At 43.8% G+C, this 19,527-nt stretch overlaps 1 protein-coding gene across 4 annotated transcripts in view; it reads left to right on the top strand.

Moving 5' to 3' along the window:
* The window catches only part of LOC122559487 (E3 ubiquitin-protein ligase TRIM33-like), a 113,204-nt gene that overhangs the window by 60,897 nt on the left and 32,780 nt on the right, over positions 1–19,527 (top strand). For all 4 annotated transcript variants that reach the window (XM_043708987.1, XM_043708988.1, XM_043708989.1 and 1 more), the window contains exons 3-5: positions 15,349–15,496; positions 16,805–16,937; positions 18,642–18,758. In XM_043708987.1, the coding sequence (XP_043564922.1) occupies positions 15,349–15,496; positions 16,805–16,937; positions 18,642–18,758 (398 nt within the window). The remainder of the gene's footprint in view (positions 1–15,348; positions 15,497–16,804; positions 16,938–18,641; positions 18,759–19,527) is intronic.

Raw genomic sequence — 19,527 nt, 5'->3', positions numbered from 1 at the left:
TGTCTCCTGCTGTCAAACAAATTTTGTATTCAATTGGCTAGCTCCCCCTGGATTTCGTGTGATCTAATCTTACTAACCAGTCGACCATGAGGAACCTTGTCGATTGTATGCCCAGTGAGTAGCCTATTCCCTAATATTCTTATTTCTATATTTTAATCTATTTTTAATTGATTTAATTTTGAAATTATATTGGAATCATGAGGATGGAGCAAATTGCAAGTTATTGTGATTATAACCCTTAGTGTGGGAGGTGCAGAGGTATGGATTTTGCCTCATGGGTTGTGCGGAGAGAGAGCAATTACGTCAGGGAGGAGGGAACCTATGAAGGGGCATCACCCTCCTACGCAGTCACTGGAAGAGGCAGACAGTTGCTACATCTGCCACTGGAGTTTTAGCGTCAATGAGGAATCTTTGTCTTCAGTTACCGAGGATAGACAAGCCAAGAAATTACTAGGCATTGTACAGTGATAAACCCACTCTGATCCTATTGTTGAAGTTCACTTCTGACAAAGGGTAATTGGACTTGTGATGTTAACTTTGCTTTCTCTCCATAGAGGAGAAAGTGAGGTTTGCAGATGCTGGAGATCAGAGCTGAAAATGTGTTGCTGGAAAAGCGCAGCAGGTCAGGCAGCATCCAGGGAACAGGAGAATCGACGTTTAGGGCATAAGCCTGAAGAAGGGCTTATGCCCGAAACGTCGATTCTCCTGTTCCCTGGATGCTGCCTGACCTGCTGCGCTTTTCCAGCAACACATTTTCAGCTCTTTCTCTCCATAGATGCTGCCAGACCCTTCTGGGTTTCTCCAGCAATTTGTGTGTAATGTTCTGGGGGCATAAACATGGTAGATACCACCCATGGTAGTTTTAAATGCAATGACTAAAATCTAGAATTGAAATTTGGTCTCTCGTGACCATGAAATTGATTATGTTTTTAAAAAGAAAATGTTTGTTACTGTGTTTTTTTTTTTAAGCGAAGGAAATCCTACTTGACCTGGCCTTCATGTGACTCTGGACCATCAATGTGGTTGACCTCTTGTTAGGTCCCATAAGGCACTCAGCTCAATGGTAATTAAGAATGGTCAACAAAGGCAGGGCTTGCCAGTGATGAGCACGTTCCATGATAGAATAAATGAAAAGAAGGCAAGTTGATAACTTGATCTTCCTTTGAGCACTCTGGATTGCTTTTGAGATGATAGCATGCTGTATAAATGTCCAACAAACAAACCTGCTAATGTATGTTACAGTGGTGCTTACCAGGCCCTGTGTTGTTTACTTAATTGACTTGTGTTTCATTATTCATTTGACCTGTATGGGCTACAGATACATACAAATCAGGAGCAGTAGACCATTCATCCCCTCAAGCCTGCTCCACCATTCAGTATAATCATAGAATCCCAACAGTGCAAATGGAGGGGCCATTTGGCCCATCAGGTCTGCACCAATCCTCTGAGCATACCACCCAAATCCAACCCTGACACTGTACCTGTAACCCTGCATCCAACATGGCTAACCCATCTAATCTAGGGACAATGAGGCAATTTATCATGGTCAGTCAATATAACCTGCAAATCTTTGGGCTGTGGGAGGAAACCACAGCACCTGGCAGAAATCTGTGCAGACACTGAGAGAACATGTAAACTTCACGCAGACAGTCACCCAAGGCTAGAATTGAACCAGTGTCCCTGGTGCTCTGAGGCAGCTGTGCTGACCACTGTGGTCTCTGCCCTTTTTATTTCAGTGGTGGTTGAAACTTCTCTTTCATCCTCACCATCCACCAACTCTTCCCCACCCCCTGAAGAGGGAACATCCCTTCCACACACACCTTGTCAAGGCTTTTACACACTTCAACCAAGTGTTCCCTCAATCTCTTCTAAATGTCATTGCACATGGTCTTCTATATATGATTGTACATGATCCTCATTTAAAAACTGTTCTATATAATTATAGAGTCTGATAAAAGAATGTTGCCTACGTGAGTGAGAGACACTGTGGTACTGGGGAGTGGCAGTCAACTTGACTGACCTGTGACCAGAGAAGGCAGGGGGATAATATATTAACTAACTGTCATATCCTTTCCTGATGATTATCCAGTAACCCTGTGGTAGGGTGTGGCTGTGGGTGAAATATAGAGTTGGTTTTGATTCTGATGCCTTACACAAAAGAAGAATGATTGTGGGACAGGCACCAGCCCCTGGGATACCCTAGTGGCCATTCTCAGTTTCAGTGGTAAGACACCAACAGGGGTGTATCCTTGACAAGTATGGTTCAGGAAGTCACTTTGTGATGTTGAACTCTGTTGCTGCAAAGAATTTGGTTTTCGCTGTTGAGTTGGTTACTTGCTGCGTTGCTACAAATGGAGCATCTTTTTGAAAACAAAAAAAACCCTCCAGTATATCTATTGATGAGAGAAAAAGAGAGACTGAGCTGAGTGAATCATCCAGCAAAGTGTTTCACTGATTTTTGGGAAGTTTGAAAACTCTTGTCACACAGCCCTTTTACATGCTGTAACAGCAATGTCTGCACTTAATGAAGCAAGGCTTTGAAGCTCAAGTTCCTGGCAGGCACTAAGCTTCTATGTAGCTCATTTTCAATTTCCCCACATTTATTTTCCCTCATTCACATAATTGAATACATTAGTTGGGAGGTAATGTTGGTTAGTTGCCGTCAACTTTATGAGCAGACAGGGATTCTGTTGAAGAACCATGGTTATCCATGTTTCATTGAAAACGTAAAGCCCTTCCCTATTTCAGTATGGATTTCAGAAGGGCGAGGCTTTTTCTCTCTCTGATCCTGGCAAATCTCTGCTGTGTTTCCTTTTTGCTGCTATGATGGGAGCATTATGTTGTGTTTATTGTGATCAGAATGGGTTGATGTTTTTGTTATGTTGGCTTCTTTCTAGTAATGTAGCTGGAAAATGAGAGTTCTCATCTTGCTTTTGAATGGAACAGATGCATCTGTACTGCTCCCTAAAGTCCTCGTAATCAATCCCGACCAAATGTTGTTGTACTTGCTGTTGGCACGCGATGCGCCCACACGTTATCTAAGAACAGTGTGACTTCTGTCGATACTCTACAGTGTTTGTGGTGTTTCTTCTGTAGCCACAGATCCCTACACATAGACACAAGATCAAGCATGGTTGGCTACTCAGGCCACCCTTACCCAGTACCACATACTGTTAGAAATGGCAAATGCCATTAAACACCAGTAGTTGTCATCTGGCAAAGTACCACACGTTTTTCTGTATCCAATGTTCAGTAGCAGGAGCCTGTTTTTCACAGGGACTTTGAGATTTGAGGTCCCCCCCTCAGCCCCGGTGGCCTCAACTCCACCCAAAATGTTTTTGGAACAATACAGGGAAAGGGAGAGGAAGATGAGGTGACTGTTGAGAATTTAAATTACAGTTGATAGGCTTTCTTTTTAAGGTTAAGGGATATGTTAAGGTTATGGAATCCAGGCAAGTAAGTAATGAACATACAAGCCATGATCAGAGTGAATGTTGGATCAGGGTTGAGAAGCTAAATGGTCTATTCGTATTCCTATGGCTTAAGCTTGAAACGTCCTGCTCCTCGGATGCTGCCTGACCTGGTGTGATTTTCCAGCACCGCACTCTCTACTCTGATCTCCAGCATCTGCAGTCCTCACTTTCTTCCCATATTCCTATGTCCCAACTGTGTAGAAAATAATTGTCAGCTGCACATTTTCAACAGAAGTACATTGCCATAAAGTGAAAATAGTGTGAGAGGAAGGTATGTTTGGGGAAAGCTACATTTCCTTGCTGAATATATGAATTGCAACAGAAGTACGGTTTAGTTTGGTTATGTCCTATTTGGGAGGGCGGGAGATAATATCGAACACTGCCATTCTGATCTCTACTCCCAATATTGTATCCATTATTTCATATTTCTGTTTTACAGTAGAGTAAGTGGGAATGAGAATTTAGCTATTTTTCTTCCATTGTTCATTGAGCAACTTGTGTTGGGAAGAATTTTAACTTTTACTAGTTTCTAGTCCGTGTTTTAGTTTGTGGTCAAATGCTGTCATTCATTCACCTGGTTTTTGCTAATCTGGGAAGACTTAACTTTACACTTTGTTTTTCTTTGTGTCTGGTTTTAAAGGGAAGCAAATGAAAAGAATTTGCTTCCAGGAGTAGAAATTGTACAATCTGCACGTGAAGTCTGCCATGTCCACACCTTATGGGCCTATCAGCAATGCGGTTCAAACCAGAGGGGGCCATTTGGGATTTGCACTGAGCGGTTTTTTTTGTCATGCATTATTTATAATGGGTCATGCGATACCATTTCAGTTTTCCCCCATGTCTACTCTTTCCATTGATCAAATGGGTTTCAATTACATGATAGGCCTGCATCCATTGATCCAATTGCCTGTAATTAACTGGGATGCTTTCATTGCTCAGTGCTACCTATGGCCCTAATTGAAATATTTCACTTGTTAAGCTAAAATACAGTGCCTGTTTATTTAGCTAGTGGCTGTAAATGCTGTCACGAGGTAGGACACGGATTGTACTGCGTTCCATCCAGTGTATGAAGTAAGCACATTGACAATGTGAGGCAGCTTTAACTCCAGGGTGGACAGAATAGCTGTCAGCAGCCTGGATAGCTGATTTCTCCTGCAATATATTTGTTTGAGTAGAAGTCAACGTTTTTTGTCGTTAATCATTCCTTCACACACTGCCTCTGCTGTTTCCCTCCAGTCCTGTCTATCATGTTCTGTCGTTTCTACTTCTTTCTTGTCATTTTGTTCTTTTACAACAGCTTTTTCCAGATTAGAGATCATTACAATCCAGAAGCAGTCCATTTGACCCATTGTCTCTGCTTCCCTCCTAAGGAGCAGTTCACACATACTGTTGCTCTTATGGCCTCTCCCTATGTCCCTGGATATTCCTCTTTGTCAAATGTTTAAAATATGTAGAAAAGTTTAGTGCAGGAGGAGGATATTCTGCCTGTTGTCTGTACCTACTGAAAGTGCACCACCCAGCCCAATCCATTTTCCAACAGTTTGGTCTGTATCCCCGGACCCTACAGGATTTCAGATGCATGTTGAGTCCTGTTTTAAATGAGTTGACGGTTTCTGCTGCTACCATCCTTTTCAGGCAGTGAGTACCAGATGCCTTCCACCTCCTTTTATTGCTGAACCAATCACTTTAAAGCTTGTCATTGCTGCTTCAGTGTGTCGGGGCCACAGGTTCGATTCCAGCCTCTGGCAACTGTCTGTGTGGAGTTTGTACATTCTCCCTGTGTCTGCGTGGGTTTCCTCCGGGTGCCCCGGTCTCTCCCCTGAAACCAGGCCTTTCTTTGTCACTGCAATTTTCTAGACTTGGCAGCCTCCTCATAAATCTCCTGTACCCTCTTCCATTGCAATGGCATCCTTTCTGTGATGAGGATGATAGCAATAATCTACCCAATCGCTGCTAACAATGTCACCTGTACATTGGGGAGACAAAGCTATGCAGAACACCCACATTCCATCTGAAAAAATAATCCTGAGCTTCATGTCGTTTGCACCCTGGCTGACCGTTGTGGGTCTCGGGCTTGCTACAGTGCTCCAGTGAAGCTCAGCACATGCTGGGAGGACAGCACCTCATTGTTTGCTTGGAGACCCTGCAACCTTCTGGCCTCAGTATCGAGTTGAATAATTTTAAGATCCGTGCACCTTCTGCCATATCCTTACCCCAGCCTCCACGCTGCAAACCTTGTCATCACATGAGCTGCCACCGCAACCATCCCAGTGTCAGCCAGTAATGGGCTCCATTAGCAGCTCTTCATTCTCCCAGGTTGACCTTTACCATTGCTTTTGCCCCATTCTCTCTCTCTCTGGGCTCCATCTCTGCCTATCATTTACCCCCCCCCACCTCAGCCAACTACATATATACCAACCTTTTCCTAGCCACAATCTGTTTTGAAGAAGGGTCACTGGACCTGCAATGTTAACACTGCTTTCTCTCCACAGATGCTGCCAGACCTGCTGAGTTTTTTTCCCAAGCAACTTGTGCTTTTGTTTCTAGCCAATCATATGTTGGCATTGGTTGCTCATTTGATGTTCACTACCAACAAAAATGACCTTATATTGCCACTTGTTTCACTTTTTTATTTCCTGAAACCAGTACGCAGCTATACCCTCAAGGTTCTCTGGTGCACAAATACGCCTTAGGAATTCTGATCCATCCACTCCTATTCAGTATCATAACTAACGCAGATGATGTTAGGATAGTTAGAATCCCCTGATAATTGGGTAATTCCATCATCAATTATTTTAGTAACTGCTGCAGTAGCAAGTGACTGGGATTGTTCTCATGCATGCAGTTCACCGGTGAATGTTCTGGTTGGTAAATCTCCCTGCTTTCACTGAGAGAGACACACACCCAGGAGTTGGCTTGCTGTAGTCTGTAACGATTTAATTTTACATGAAAGTTACTGTATTATACTTTGCAGAAGAACTGTTTTTAGACTAAATTGATGGATTTCCTGTCAAAATAGACTTTGTTTGCTAGAAATCCTGCGCTGTCTCCTTGGCTTGATGCGGTGCTGTCAATATTATCACTGTTTTACTGAGCAGTCAGCAATCTCTCCCTTTCTTTTCTCTCTCTCACTTCTTGTCCCTCATTTTCCTCTCTTCTCTATATCTCCTTTTATGACTCTCTCCTCACCCTCTTTCACTCTTTCTTTTCTCTCTGTCTCCTTCCATTTCACACCCTGCTCACCCCAACAACTGAGTTGCCTGGAAATACTCAACAGGTCTGGCTGCATCTGTGGAGAGGGAAGGACTTTCTTCACCTTTTCTGTTACTTTAGCTCTGCTCTTATTTTCTCTATCTTTTGCAGAAATTCAGCAGTGTATACTCTAGCTTGTTCTCCATGAACCCAGAACTGTACAGCAATTCGAAGTCCACCCTGGCCCCTGCCACAACTTCCATTGTTTGGAAACCTGTAGTTACAATGATACAATTAGTGACATAGTGTGAATGTTATCTTCAACCAAAGCTGAGGAGGGAGATTGTCTAATGTCAGCTGTGGTTAAACTCCAGGCATTAATCACCTCTGCCATCTGGTGTGCCTCATCTGTTATCTTTAGCAATTGGTATGGAGCAGCTCACGGTACAGTGATTAGATTCCCTACAGTGTGGAAACAGGTCCTTCGGTCCAACCAATCCATACTGGCCCTCCAAAGAGTAACCCACCCAGACCCATTTCCCTCTGACTGATGCACCTAACACTATTTTAGCATGGCCAATTCACCTAACCTGCACATCTTTGTGACTGGGAGGAAACCGGAGCACCTGGAGGAAACCCATGCAGACACGGGGAAATTGTGCCCAAGGCTGGAATTGAACCTGGGACCCTGGTGCTGTGAGGCAACAGTACTAACCACTGACCCACCATGCCGCCCCAATGGTCTGCCTTGTTTAGTGGTGTTCAGTAGCCATGTATTCCCACATGTGAGTTGGGGAATTTTATTGTGTTCTGATCATGTGTAAGGCAAAATAACACTCCAGCTTTCATGTATATAGTGTCTTTCATGTTCTGGTTTTGGGGCCAAAGGATATGGTTCAAGTTTAGGGCAGCGCAGTTGCTCAGTGGTTAGTGCTGCTACCTCATGGCCCCACCCACAGACAACTGTCTGTGTGAATTTTGCATATTCTCGGTGTGTCTGCGTGGGTTTGCTCCGATGTCGAATTGTGGGAGGACAATGTGCAGGTTAGGGTGGGTTTGCCACACTAAATAGCCTGTTGTGTCCAGGGATGTGCAGGCCAGCTGGGTTAGCCATGGGAAATGCAGGAGTACAGGGAAAGGGTGGGGGGTGGTTGGGTCTGGGTGGATGCTCTTCAGCGGGTCAGTGTGGACTCAATGGGCTGAATGGCCTGCTTCCACATTGTGGGGGATTGTGATTCAAGTGAGGGAGAACCTTTGGCAGAGCCTTTTTTTGATGCAACATTAATTGACACCCTTTTTGTGCTAGTTCTAAAAATCCCATGGCATCATCCTCAAGATGGGGAGCTCTCCAGTAACGTCCAGATGTCTTTATCAGTGAAACATAACTTTGAACACTCCATTGCATTGTCAGATGAATCATCAGTGGTTGGCAAATATACAATTAACAGTCAAGCTTCACCTAGTCTCGTGTTTGAGGCTAGATTGCACACAACTGATTACAAACAAAGTCAGCATTAGAGGGACAGACAGGAGCACTGGCTTTGTGCAGCATCATTTATCCTGAGGGCTCTGAACAGCGTGATTTCAACATTTGAGACTCACTTCAGGCTGTTGAAAATTGTTTTTATCTTCATCTATCGAGTGCCGGCTTGCAAGCTCTAAGGTTTCCTTTCAGCCTGTCTTTAACCATGTTTGGGATGTGCTGTGGTTTCTGTGCTCAGCTGGCTGTCAAGCACTGCCTTCGGGATCTGGAATCTTCCTTGTGAATCATGTGACTGAGTCAGGGCAGCTGAGCTCTGAACATGCTCTCAATGCAGCTCTTTTAGAAATGTTGGTACTTGGTGCTGCATGTTGTAAATAGTGTGCAAAGATGGAATGTTTCACATGATGGTGGGTTGTCTAAGCCGTTGACCCGTGGTAGAAGTGCTGCATGATCCACTTCCTAGTAAACTTTGACCTGTGTTTTGAGTAAAACCGTGACTCTGATAATGAACATTGTGACGTGGAACCTTGCCTTGTGCAAGTTAGAAGTAGTGTTTCCAAAATTGCAATGGTGCACACTTCATTTTAAAAAGAAGTGCTTAATTGGATGTTATATGTTGTTGAATGCCCAGACGTTGTGCAAGACTCTACATAAATGGAAGTCTAGACTTTCTCTCTCTCTCTCTCTCTCTCTCTCTCTCTCAATGGAATGCGGATTTTTAGTTCAGTAATGGTGTCTTGGTCCGTGACAAGCTGACTGACCATTTGAGTGGTAACCCTGGCTTGCATATTACGCAAGGTACTTTGGTGCTCTTCTAATGGCCTGGTTGGACTAAGCCAGTGTTTCACTGGGGTGGGGCAAGGAAGAGGAAAGTTGGTCGTTAGGTGAGACATCTGTACAGAAAGAAGAAATAAGCAAAAGGAATCGTGTGATCTGATCTTTTGATAATAGCCAAATATATGTAATTGAGCCATGATTTAGGAAATGACCAGGAGAGTAGATTTATAAAAGGTAAACAGTGGTGGAAGGCAGTGCTTGATTTGATTTATTACTATCTCACATATTACTAGCTTTAGTGAAAAGTTTTGTTTTGCGTGCAGAACAGGCAGATCATACTTTACAAAATGCCTAAGTTTAATGGAACAGAGCGAGGAATGCAATGTTATGGCTGCAGAGAGATCAACATTAAATTTAAAGTTTGAGAGGTCCGTTCAGAAGTCATCTAACAGTGGAGCAGAAGCTATTCTTTAATTTGTTGGTACATGTGTTTAAGGTTTTGTATCTTCCGCCTGACAGAAGAGGTTGGAAGAGAGTCTTAACTGCGATGTGAGGGGTCTTTAATGGCTGCCTTCCTGAGGCAACAGGAAGTATAGATGGAGTCAATGGATGGAAGATTGGCTTGTGTGATGGCATGGGCTGTGTTCACGCCTCTCTGTACTTTCTTCATGGTCCTGGGCAGAGCAGTTGCCACAACATGTATTGCAGCAAACAACTTGCATTTATAAAGCATCTCGAACATTTGTAGAACATCATCTGGTGTTTTAACAGAGCATTATCAGCTGGAGCTTCATACCATCTCCCGAAGAGGTGTTGGAGCTGCTTTGAGCTGGGTTTTCTCTCTTTGAACCTTTTTTTTGGAATTTCTATACCGATGTATTGCCAACTCCCAATGATGGCAAAACTGATTGTCTATGCCGTGACTCTTGCGTAGGACGAGTGGCCCAACCTATGCATTCCAGAAGCCCAGCTCCAAACAGGCTGCAAACCAGTGGTGAGACTGTGGTGTTCCAAATCAGAAACTCCCAGGACAGTCTAGCATCCCTTTTTTAAAATTAAGAATTGGGCTGTTCAAGAGTTAATTAGGGAAAAGCTAGCGAATTCTTAGGGGGAATGGGGGAGGGATGGAGAGGGGGATAGAGAAAGCATGTGGAAACCAGAACAGCCAAAAACTAAACAAACAAGCTGAGGATGTAGGGCTAATTGAAAATTTCAAGACAAGATGAGATTTTTGTGGAGTGGTGATAACTATGAACATAGAGCTAGAGTACAGCACAGCCTTCATTTAATTAAATATCTGAATAGGTAGATTTCCCAAAATTTTCCCAAATCACTGTGGTTTTTCCTCATCCAACTGAATGACCTGTCAGTTTCTATCCAGCCACACAACCCCTCCCATTTCAGATTCTCTCCATCTCCTCCTTTTGAAAAGTTAGGTTGATGAGAGAAAGAAGAAATGCAGCTGTTTTACACCGAAGAGCCTGAGGTGTCCCTGCAGTGCAATGTTTTGAAGAAGTCTGTCTGGTCTCTCAATATATCTGTCCGCAGTTGACCAAGGGTGACCCATTTTGGTATAGGGCCAGGTTGACTAGGCAGAATGCTAGTGGGAACTGCTTTTGCCTGTGATTGATACTAATGCAGTTAGTGTGCGACTGTAACCAGAGGTCACCGCTTTGAGATCATCGACAGAAGAAGGGGCAAAAGAGGAGCTAAGAGTAGGGCTTGAAATGGTAGTGGAAATGATTCAGTAATTCCTTTTGCTAAGGAATCTATATAATTGATTAAAAAAATTACAGGGCTATAAAGGCAGATTATGAAACAACAGGAGAATGATTGCCCATACTGGATATATCTTTCACATCACCATTGGAATGGCCTCCTACTTTGCTTGATTCTCTGATTTCAGGTATTGATTATAATAATGCTGACTGTGGACCAGAATAGACCAGCAGGAGGCAGGGAGAACACAGCAAGCCAGGCAGGATCAGGAGGTGGAGAAGTTGATGTTTTGGGGATGAAGGCTCCTGCCTGCAATGTCGATTCTCCTGCTGCTTGGATGCCGCATGACCTGCTGTGCTTTTCCAGCACCCCCCACACTCTACTCGTTTTGTGGTGTAGTCCTTCTTCAGGATTGGGAGACTGTCACAGTCATTCCCAGCCTCTCTGGAAGGTAAATTCACACTTGGTCCAGTGACCCCGGACCAGCAGATTTAACCCAAAGTTATAAAGTTATAAATATAGGTAATGAGGGAGGAACTGACTGTTCAGAGTGGGTTAGGTATTAACCTCTTCATTTCTGGCTCAATTCCAGCCTAACTGGTGGGATGGAAGTTGCCTCTGTTTCTTGGCTCGAAGTGTGTGAAATGGGTCTGGTCAATCTCAGCCTGGTCAAGTGGTCATGGCTGCGGAACACAAGTGACCCTTATTCGTCATCCATTGCCAATCTCCTCAAAGAGAGACCACAGGACGGCAGCGGTGAGTAATGGAAAAGTGTTAGCTCAGTGCAGCCTGAGGCACTTTCCTGCCTTTTGAGTTTGATGTGTTACGGCAAGGTGGAGGAGATTTTGCTTAACCTCTAGTCTTTGGGTGCAGGCTGCAGATTGGCAAAATATGATGGTAACACCGGCTGTGTGAAAGGGAGGTTGCTTCTCCGCCAGATGTTTCACCAATGTGGATGAGTACTCTTTTTATTTTGAAGAGAATAGAGGCTTTTATTTTTCATTAAAAGTGCATTAAATTCCTTTTTGCCACAACCGGGTGCCAACTCTTTTTGGCGTTGGTTGATTTCTGGGTAATCTTGCAATCTGTTTCACCCCAGTGATTGGCAGTGGTTTGTCACAAAAGACTTGTTCAAGGGCAGCCGCTTGCTTGTTTTATTTGTTGTTTTGCAGGCCTTCAATTGTTTTGACGTGCCAAATGGTTCCACCAAATTTGCCAGGCTGCCAGCCGGTGAGTAGGAAGTAGCAGCCGAATGGTGAAGACGATGCTGTTGGGCCAATTCCAAATGCAGAGACTAACTCAAGGGGAGTGCACAGACTGTGGACATATGTCACGAATCAAGCTACTGCAGCAAAGCTCAGGACAGTGAGGCCTATTAGTCAGGCTCCAAATGCTGCCAATAAGACTTGACCAAATGGCATTTAGGGCACATTAGTGGAAGATGCCATTCAAAATAAGAGGGAGCAGATTTAGGACAGTTGAGAAGGAACTAATTCACCCAAAAGGTTGAGAATCCATGGAATTACCTGCCCAGTGAAGCAGTTAAAGCTACCTCGTTGAATGGTTTTAAGGCAAAGATAGATCTTTGAATAGTAATGGAATTAAAGGTTATGGTGAGAGAGCAGGTGAGTGGAGCTGAGTCCACAGCAAGATCATCTATGATCTTATTGAATGGCAGAGCAGGCTGGAGGGGCCAGATGGCATGTTTCTGCTTCCGTTATGTTCTAAATGAGCCTCTTTATTCGGTCTTTAGGAAAGAAATAACCAAAGCTGTCCCACTCTAGGCACAGGCCCTTGATGCATGCAGAAATTCCCAAGTGCACTGGTGAGGGGGAATGGAGGTGCTTTCTACTGGATGAAGTCATAGAGATGTACAGCACGGAAACCGACCCTTCGGCCCAATTCGTCCATGCCGACCAGATATTTGAACCTAATCTAGTCCCATTTGGCAGCACTTGGCCCATATCCCTCTAAACCCTTCCTATCCATTCAGATGCCTTATAAATGTTGTAATTGTACCAGCCGTCGCCACTTCCCCTGGCAACTCCTGTGTGTTTGAAGGTGGGTGTGAATGATTAGAAAAACTTTCTATGGTGTCCCATCCTAAATTTATTCCCCCCCCCCCCCCAAACGACTTCTAGAACAGATTGATTGTTTCTGAATGTCCTTTTGGGGTCTTGCTGTGTACAAAGGGTTGTCATGTTTCCTCTATTGCAATGGCTGCTGCACTTGATTGGCTGGATGGCACTTTGGGACATTTCTGGACCAGTGTCAAACTACTTTTTCAGGTTCAGAGCATTCCTTGTACGGGCGAACGTCTGTTTGGCAGGAGGATCCTGTTTGAACTTTCCGCGGCAGTGAATGCTTTTGATTTCAAAAGCAAAGTTGGCAGGAGTTGAACGTGTGCTTAGGAAGCAGGGAATCAGGATCTCCAACAGGACACAGGGCTGTCTCTAGAACGCCCTACAATTGCTGGATGGAACATTGAGCCATAAACTTGTTTACAGATTTGAAATGGGCAGAGGTTGAGAATGTGTGTGTCTCTGGTGTGTGACCTGTAAAGTGAATCTTCCAGCACTACTGAAAGGTGTTGCTTGAATCATTGATCTGCCGATCTTCCTCTTTTTGACACCTGCGGCACACACTCTTCTCAATGTTACCTGTTCTGATTTTGTCTGTATCTATAATAATGGATACAGATGATATAGAAAGAGGAAAAAGCATATTGTATGTGTGAGTGAGAGGTATAGCTGGTTTTCTGTTGATAGTCATAGAGATGTACAGCACGGAAACAGACCCTTCACTTCTCAGTCCATGTTACTAAAGGACATTATTTGTTCATTTTTGTGTTGTGTTGTAGAATTTGCCTGCACAAATTGCTGCTGGTGTTTCTTGCAGCCCTTCACTAGCTGCAAGTTTCTTTGGTACACGCTGTGGTTACGAAAGGAGCTACATAAATGCGAGTCTGTTGTTTGCAAATCATTTGACTATCATTCTGTGACAGTTCAGCAGTAACACACTGTCCCATTGGAATTTCTCATGCCTCATTTACTGGGTTAATTCTGATTAGGATCCCTCCTGGTGGTCTCGGGAAATGATTTGCTATGTGGTTTACCATCTTTACAAGTGAATGTAATGGAATGCGGTCAGGGTAATGGAGATGAAAACCTCAAGTCCTTTTGAGGAAGCCGGTTGCTGAGATGGGGGACAATTCACTTTGTTTCTTTTCTGTGTGACTGAGCTAAAATAGGAAGGACATTCAATCTCCTGCGCGTTGCGATCTCCGCAAGTTGTAAACGCTGCCTGTCTTTTGCACAGATCAGTAACTAGAATGGTGGAATGCTAACACGTATGTCACAAGAATGCCAGGGTTTTATCGCAGTTAACATTGCCAGGATATCCAGTTACTGCTGGGCATTCTGAAATACTTGATTGACTTGTTTCAGAATGGTAGATGCTGCCAGCTTGTTTTTCTCAGGTGGGGAGATCCAGATCCAATGTAGTCATGAGCTCAAAAGTCATGTAGCACTTTGATCACACACCTTTTGGAAATTGTTACATCTCGGGGCTGCAAGAACTAATTTATGCTTTGGATTTAGCGTTTTATAGAATCATAGAGCAAGGAAACGGACTCTTCAGACCATGCCGACCATAATCCCAAACTAAACAGCTCCTGAACCATACCCCTGCAAACCTTTCCTATTCATGTACTTATCTAAGTTCTTAAAGTGCCCACATCTGCCACTTCCTCAGGAAGTTCATTCCATACCAAATCACAATGTGTTTTTTATTAAAAAAAATGCCCCTCCTGTCTTTCCTCTCCCCCTAAAAGTATGTCCCCTAGTATTGAAATCTCTCATTCTAGGGAAAAAATACATACCTTTAACTCTATCTGTACCCCTTGTGATTTTATAAACCTCCGTATGGTCACCTCTCAATCTCCTATGCTTTAGTGAAAAAAGTCCCAGCCTATCCAGTCTTTCTTTATAATTCCAACTCTCCATACCCAGCTATATTCTCCTAAATCTCTTCTGAGTCCTCTTCAGCAAAGTAATATCCTTCCTATAACAGGGTGCTCAGAAATGAGCACACTATTCCAGAAGATACCTCACCAATATCCTATATAACCTCCACATGACTTCCCAATTCCAATACTAAAGGTCTGAGCAATGAAGGCAAGTGTGCTAAACACCCTTTTAAACACCCTGTCCATATGTGATGCAAGCTTCAAAGAATTATATACCTGACCCTGAGGTCCCTCTTCTTTAACACTACCTGAGGCCTACGATTAATTGTAGTAGTCCTAAGGTGAAGAGAGACTTAATAGAGGTTGTTTCTTACTGTACTTGCATATGAAGCCTGGCTTTATACTTTTGTACCCAGTGTACTTTCAGTTTCTCATCCAAGTAATGTCCAGTATTTCTAGTCATCCTGGCAAAAATCTAGCTTCCTCCTTCCCCCAAAAGACGGTGCTGGAGAATTGATTTGAAGATTGAGATTTTTATTAATAAGTAAATCTGTATGGAGTATCTGATTTGAAATTCTAAACAGAATAAGCACCCTTGTCTGTCTCTGAGCTGTGATATAACGGGGAAGGTGTTGCAGATGGCTGCTGAACAAAGACCATGTTCTGTTCCCTCCACCATGCAGTTTACCTGCAGCCACTCCCTAAAGCAATAACTGTTGTTGCTTCCCTCCGTTCAGGTGTGTACGAGCTGTGAGGACAATGCCGAGGCCAGCGGCTTCTGTGTGGAGTGTCTTGAGTGGCTGTGTAAAACTTGCATCGAGGCCCATCAAAGAGTCAAGTTTACAAAGGACCACACTGTGAGGCAGAAGAAGGATGTGTCACCAGGTAAACATTGAAACAATTTGCCAGAGTTCTGCTTACCCCAACCCCCATTGTTGGTCCACCACAACATTTGCTTCTTGGCCTTTTCTGATTTGGGCCTCAGTAGGAGAGGACAATCGCTGGTCTGTCGGCACATTCCTTTTGGTCAATTAGCCCAACGTGCTGCATTGGTGAATTGTGTGGGCAAATACTCGGTCTGACTCTCATGCTGAAGGGTCAGGTGAGTTACATAGAGTTGGTCTTTGTTACCTGAGATACTACCTGGAAATGGAAGGACATCTGACAGGAAGTAGGGGATCATAGGCACTGATGCAGTAGCTTTATATTTTAAGGGTTAAGACATGATACCATTAAAGCAAATGACAGTTCCTACAGTTATTTCAGGACCCCATTCATCACAACTCCTGGGATTGGATTCAAGGCAGGGTTTAAGCTTGTTTTGAATGGCTGCTTTCCAGAAATGTCCATTGATGGAACGTTTCCAACAGTCTCCTGAAGCTGCAAAATGTCACTAAGGACTCAAACAGGGGGAGGTGATGGCCCAGTGGTATTTATCGCCAGACTAATGATCCTGTGAGCCAGGTCATTTTCTAGGCATCCTGACTTGAATCCTAGCATTGCCAGGATGGAGGAATTAGAACTCAGTAAAAATCTGGGATGAAGGATAATGATGACCTAGTAGCAATTGTCGATTTTTAAAAAAATATATAATAACCCATGTAGTTTACTAAGGCTCTTCAGGGAAACTGCCATCCTTAACTCCTCGAGCCTAATGTGACTCCAGATCCACTGGGTAATTAAGAATGGAGAGTGAATTGGCATAAACAAAACCTGGATGCTCAGGATTAAGTTGGGATTTACAGAGCACCAAGGTGTGAGCTAGGAAGGCAGCAAGGATAACAAATGATATTTTGTAATGGCTTCCCAAATTCAGCAAATATAATGAGTACATTTTAAAAATAACAAATGTTTTGAGTGCAAGGCAGTGTAAAGGTGAGTGGATTGGTTAGTTGACCTGGGGGTCTGTCACATCAGGATCCCGTTGATATTTGGTTGGGTTTGCAGTTGTTAATATGAAAAACACTCTATTGAGAACAAATAACCCAACTCAAATAAGGCGGTTTCAACCAAGGCTGAAAAGAACTGAGGCACCACATTGTCCCCTTCCCAGAAAAATGAGACCCCCCTGTTATGTGCACTGTTAAAGGCAAAGGTGTACCACAGAGGTTTCATCCCAGTCCAGCTAATGAGTCCAGGGCTGTCGGTGGAAAGTGTTAACCATGTCTCCCCTTTTTCACGGTGTTTCCTCAGAGGCGGTCAGTGTATCCAACCAGCGAATGCTCTTCTGTCCCGTCCACAGGCAGGAGCAGCTTAAGCTCTTCTGTGAGACCTGTGATCGGTTAACGTGTAGAGACTGTCAACTGCTGGAGCACAAGGAACACAGGTAACTAGGCAGAAGAAACCCAGCCACAGCGCCCTAACTCCACTCAGGCATGCATCTGTCACTGTGTAACACTGGGTTACAGAACTGATCAGGACAGGTCTGTCACTGTATAACACTGGGGTACAGTACCAGTGGGCACAGGTCTGTCTATGTATAACACTGGGGTACAGTACCAGTGGGGACAGGTCTGTCTCTGTATAAACACTGGGGTACAATTTGGTGGTCACAGGTCTGTCACTGTATAACACTGGGGTACAGTATTGGTGGTCACAGGTCTGTCACTGTATAACACTGGGGTACAGTACTGGTGGGGACAGGTTTGTATAACACAGTGACAGCATTTTCTAATTGCAGACAACTGATTAAAGCATTCAGCTCCATCTGTTTTGTTGGATTTTTAATTATTTGACTAGTTTTTACAAATCCACTGAACATTTTTAGAGATTCCCTTTTGACAGTGTGTCCCTCTTTTCCTCCTTTGTGCTGTTTCTCTGTGCCCGTGAAGGCTAACGGAAGCGATTCACCCACGAGAGCTTGCTTCTGTCGTGATCTGCACCTCATTCCACACTGCTGTGTTCATTCTTCAGATGATCCACCTCTATGGTGAACTCAAAGGAAAAGCGTGTATCTCACCAAGCCCGGAAATATGCTTTTCCTTCTCTCTTCCCTCGCTCTTAAGCTTGGAGGTGTGTTGCTGTGCTTGAGACTGGGGTAAACTGCCTGATGCGGAGCTGTGCAGAAAAAGAAGCATCTCTTTCCATTCCGTAAGGGGTTTCTGCGTTCTTGTCCTGCACTGAGGCTGCTTAGGCTCGCCATTAACAACGTGGAATCAGACTGGGGGGGAATCAAGGTAGAGTTGGAGGGGGAAATAAAGCACTGTATCCCCGCAGCACCTACCTCTCTCTGAAAACATCAAAGGCATTGATGGGCACTGCATGCTCCCTCTTGAAGGACACTCGGGCACAAACATAAGCATGGAAGAGGGGCAGATAGTCGACAGATGTGACTCCCTCCACATCCCGCTGCGTTGACCTTCTTAAAGCCTGCCTGGCTTTAAAAGAGGGACACACTGTTAAAAGGGAGTCTCTAAAAATGTTCAGGCTGTACTATACTGGTTGACGCAGCCTCTTGACATGTTTTACCTGCGCTGGCTCGTACTGGAAGGATTGCATTGTTGCACCACTCAATGTGTTATCCAGTATCACGTCACCAAAATGGGACCAACACCCATTTTGACCTCCCTCCCCAGTTCCATCCACAATTTGCAGTCTCCACTTTGTAACCTGAATGTCACTAGTCAAGTTTAATTACCACTGATTTGGGATTGATGCAGTTTCTTGGAAAGAGACGTGGATTAAGTCCTGGTGTAAAATTGTTGTTAGACCAAATGTTCTCTATCTGCGCTACAAGGCTCACACAAATCTCCGAGCTACTCCAACACAAACGATGGCCTTTCAGCGTGTCGTGGGTCTGTACTTGCTTTCTGATTGAGAAATTCATCTGGTGCCACTTCCCCACTACTTTCCTGTAACTCTGAATGTTCTTCCTTTGCAGCAAATGTTCCAATTCCTACTTGAAGCCCTCACTGTTCTATATAATGATTTCTGTACAATCTGTTGGAACTGAGTACTGACTGTTGGTGTTAGTCAGCATGTCCGGTATAGCTTCCGTCCAAGTTTTGAATTTCCTTTTTTGTGTTTCCAGATACCAGTTTCTAGAAGAGGCCTTTAAGAATCAGAAAGTCATCATTGATACGCTGACTGCCAAACTTCAGGAGAAACGAAACTACATTCAGTATGCAGCTACTCAGATCCAGAACAGGTATCCCTCACTCCTCAAGGCTTCCCAGCTCGCACCTCACTCCAAGGGTCTCTTCTCCATCTGGCTGTTCATCTGCTCAAGGGGGCAATATGTTGGAATGTGGGGCATTCGGGCTGAGGTATAATGATGACACAATGGTAACATCGGTGGACTAGAATTCGAGAGGGGACCAGGCTAATGGTTTGGCAGAACTAGTTTGAATCCTAAATCAAAGCTGGGGGATATTGCATTCAGTTACTGAATATAATAAAATAACTGGAATATACAAAGCACACAGGGATGTGATTGTGACTATATTTTATATTATTGTAGAAACCCATTCTTTAGGGAAGGAAATCTGCTATCCTTACCCAGTCTGGTCTCCATGTGACTGTCGACCCTCAGCAAGGTGGCTACCTCTTAAGTGTTCTCTGAAATGGCCCAGTAAGCTACTTGAATCAAGGGCAATATGGGCGATAAATGCCAGCCTTTTCATTGAAAAGAATGATTAATAGCTGCTGTTCACTTTGTGTAGCTATTGGGAGATAGCGTTTGGAAGCGGGAGCATGTCAATTGTAGGACCTTTTTTTTTGTAAATATATTTATTTGCAAATTTTTTTTAACTTTACAAACATATAAAATTATTGTATTTTTCAATCAATAACAAATACCAGTATAATAAAAACAAAAAATAATACAAATTACAATACAACTACTGTCTACCAACTGCTAACCAACCCTAAAATACAAAACAAACCCTAACACTGTGCAAAGCAATACCAAAAAAAAA

This window comes from Chiloscyllium plagiosum, chromosome 19 (assembly GCF_004010195.1).
Source record: "Chiloscyllium plagiosum isolate BGI_BamShark_2017 chromosome 19, ASM401019v2, whole genome shotgun sequence".
Classification (NCBI taxonomy): domain Eukaryota; kingdom Metazoa; phylum Chordata; class Chondrichthyes; order Orectolobiformes; family Hemiscylliidae; genus Chiloscyllium; species Chiloscyllium plagiosum.
This window is presented reverse-complemented; position numbering and strand designations above follow the sequence as displayed.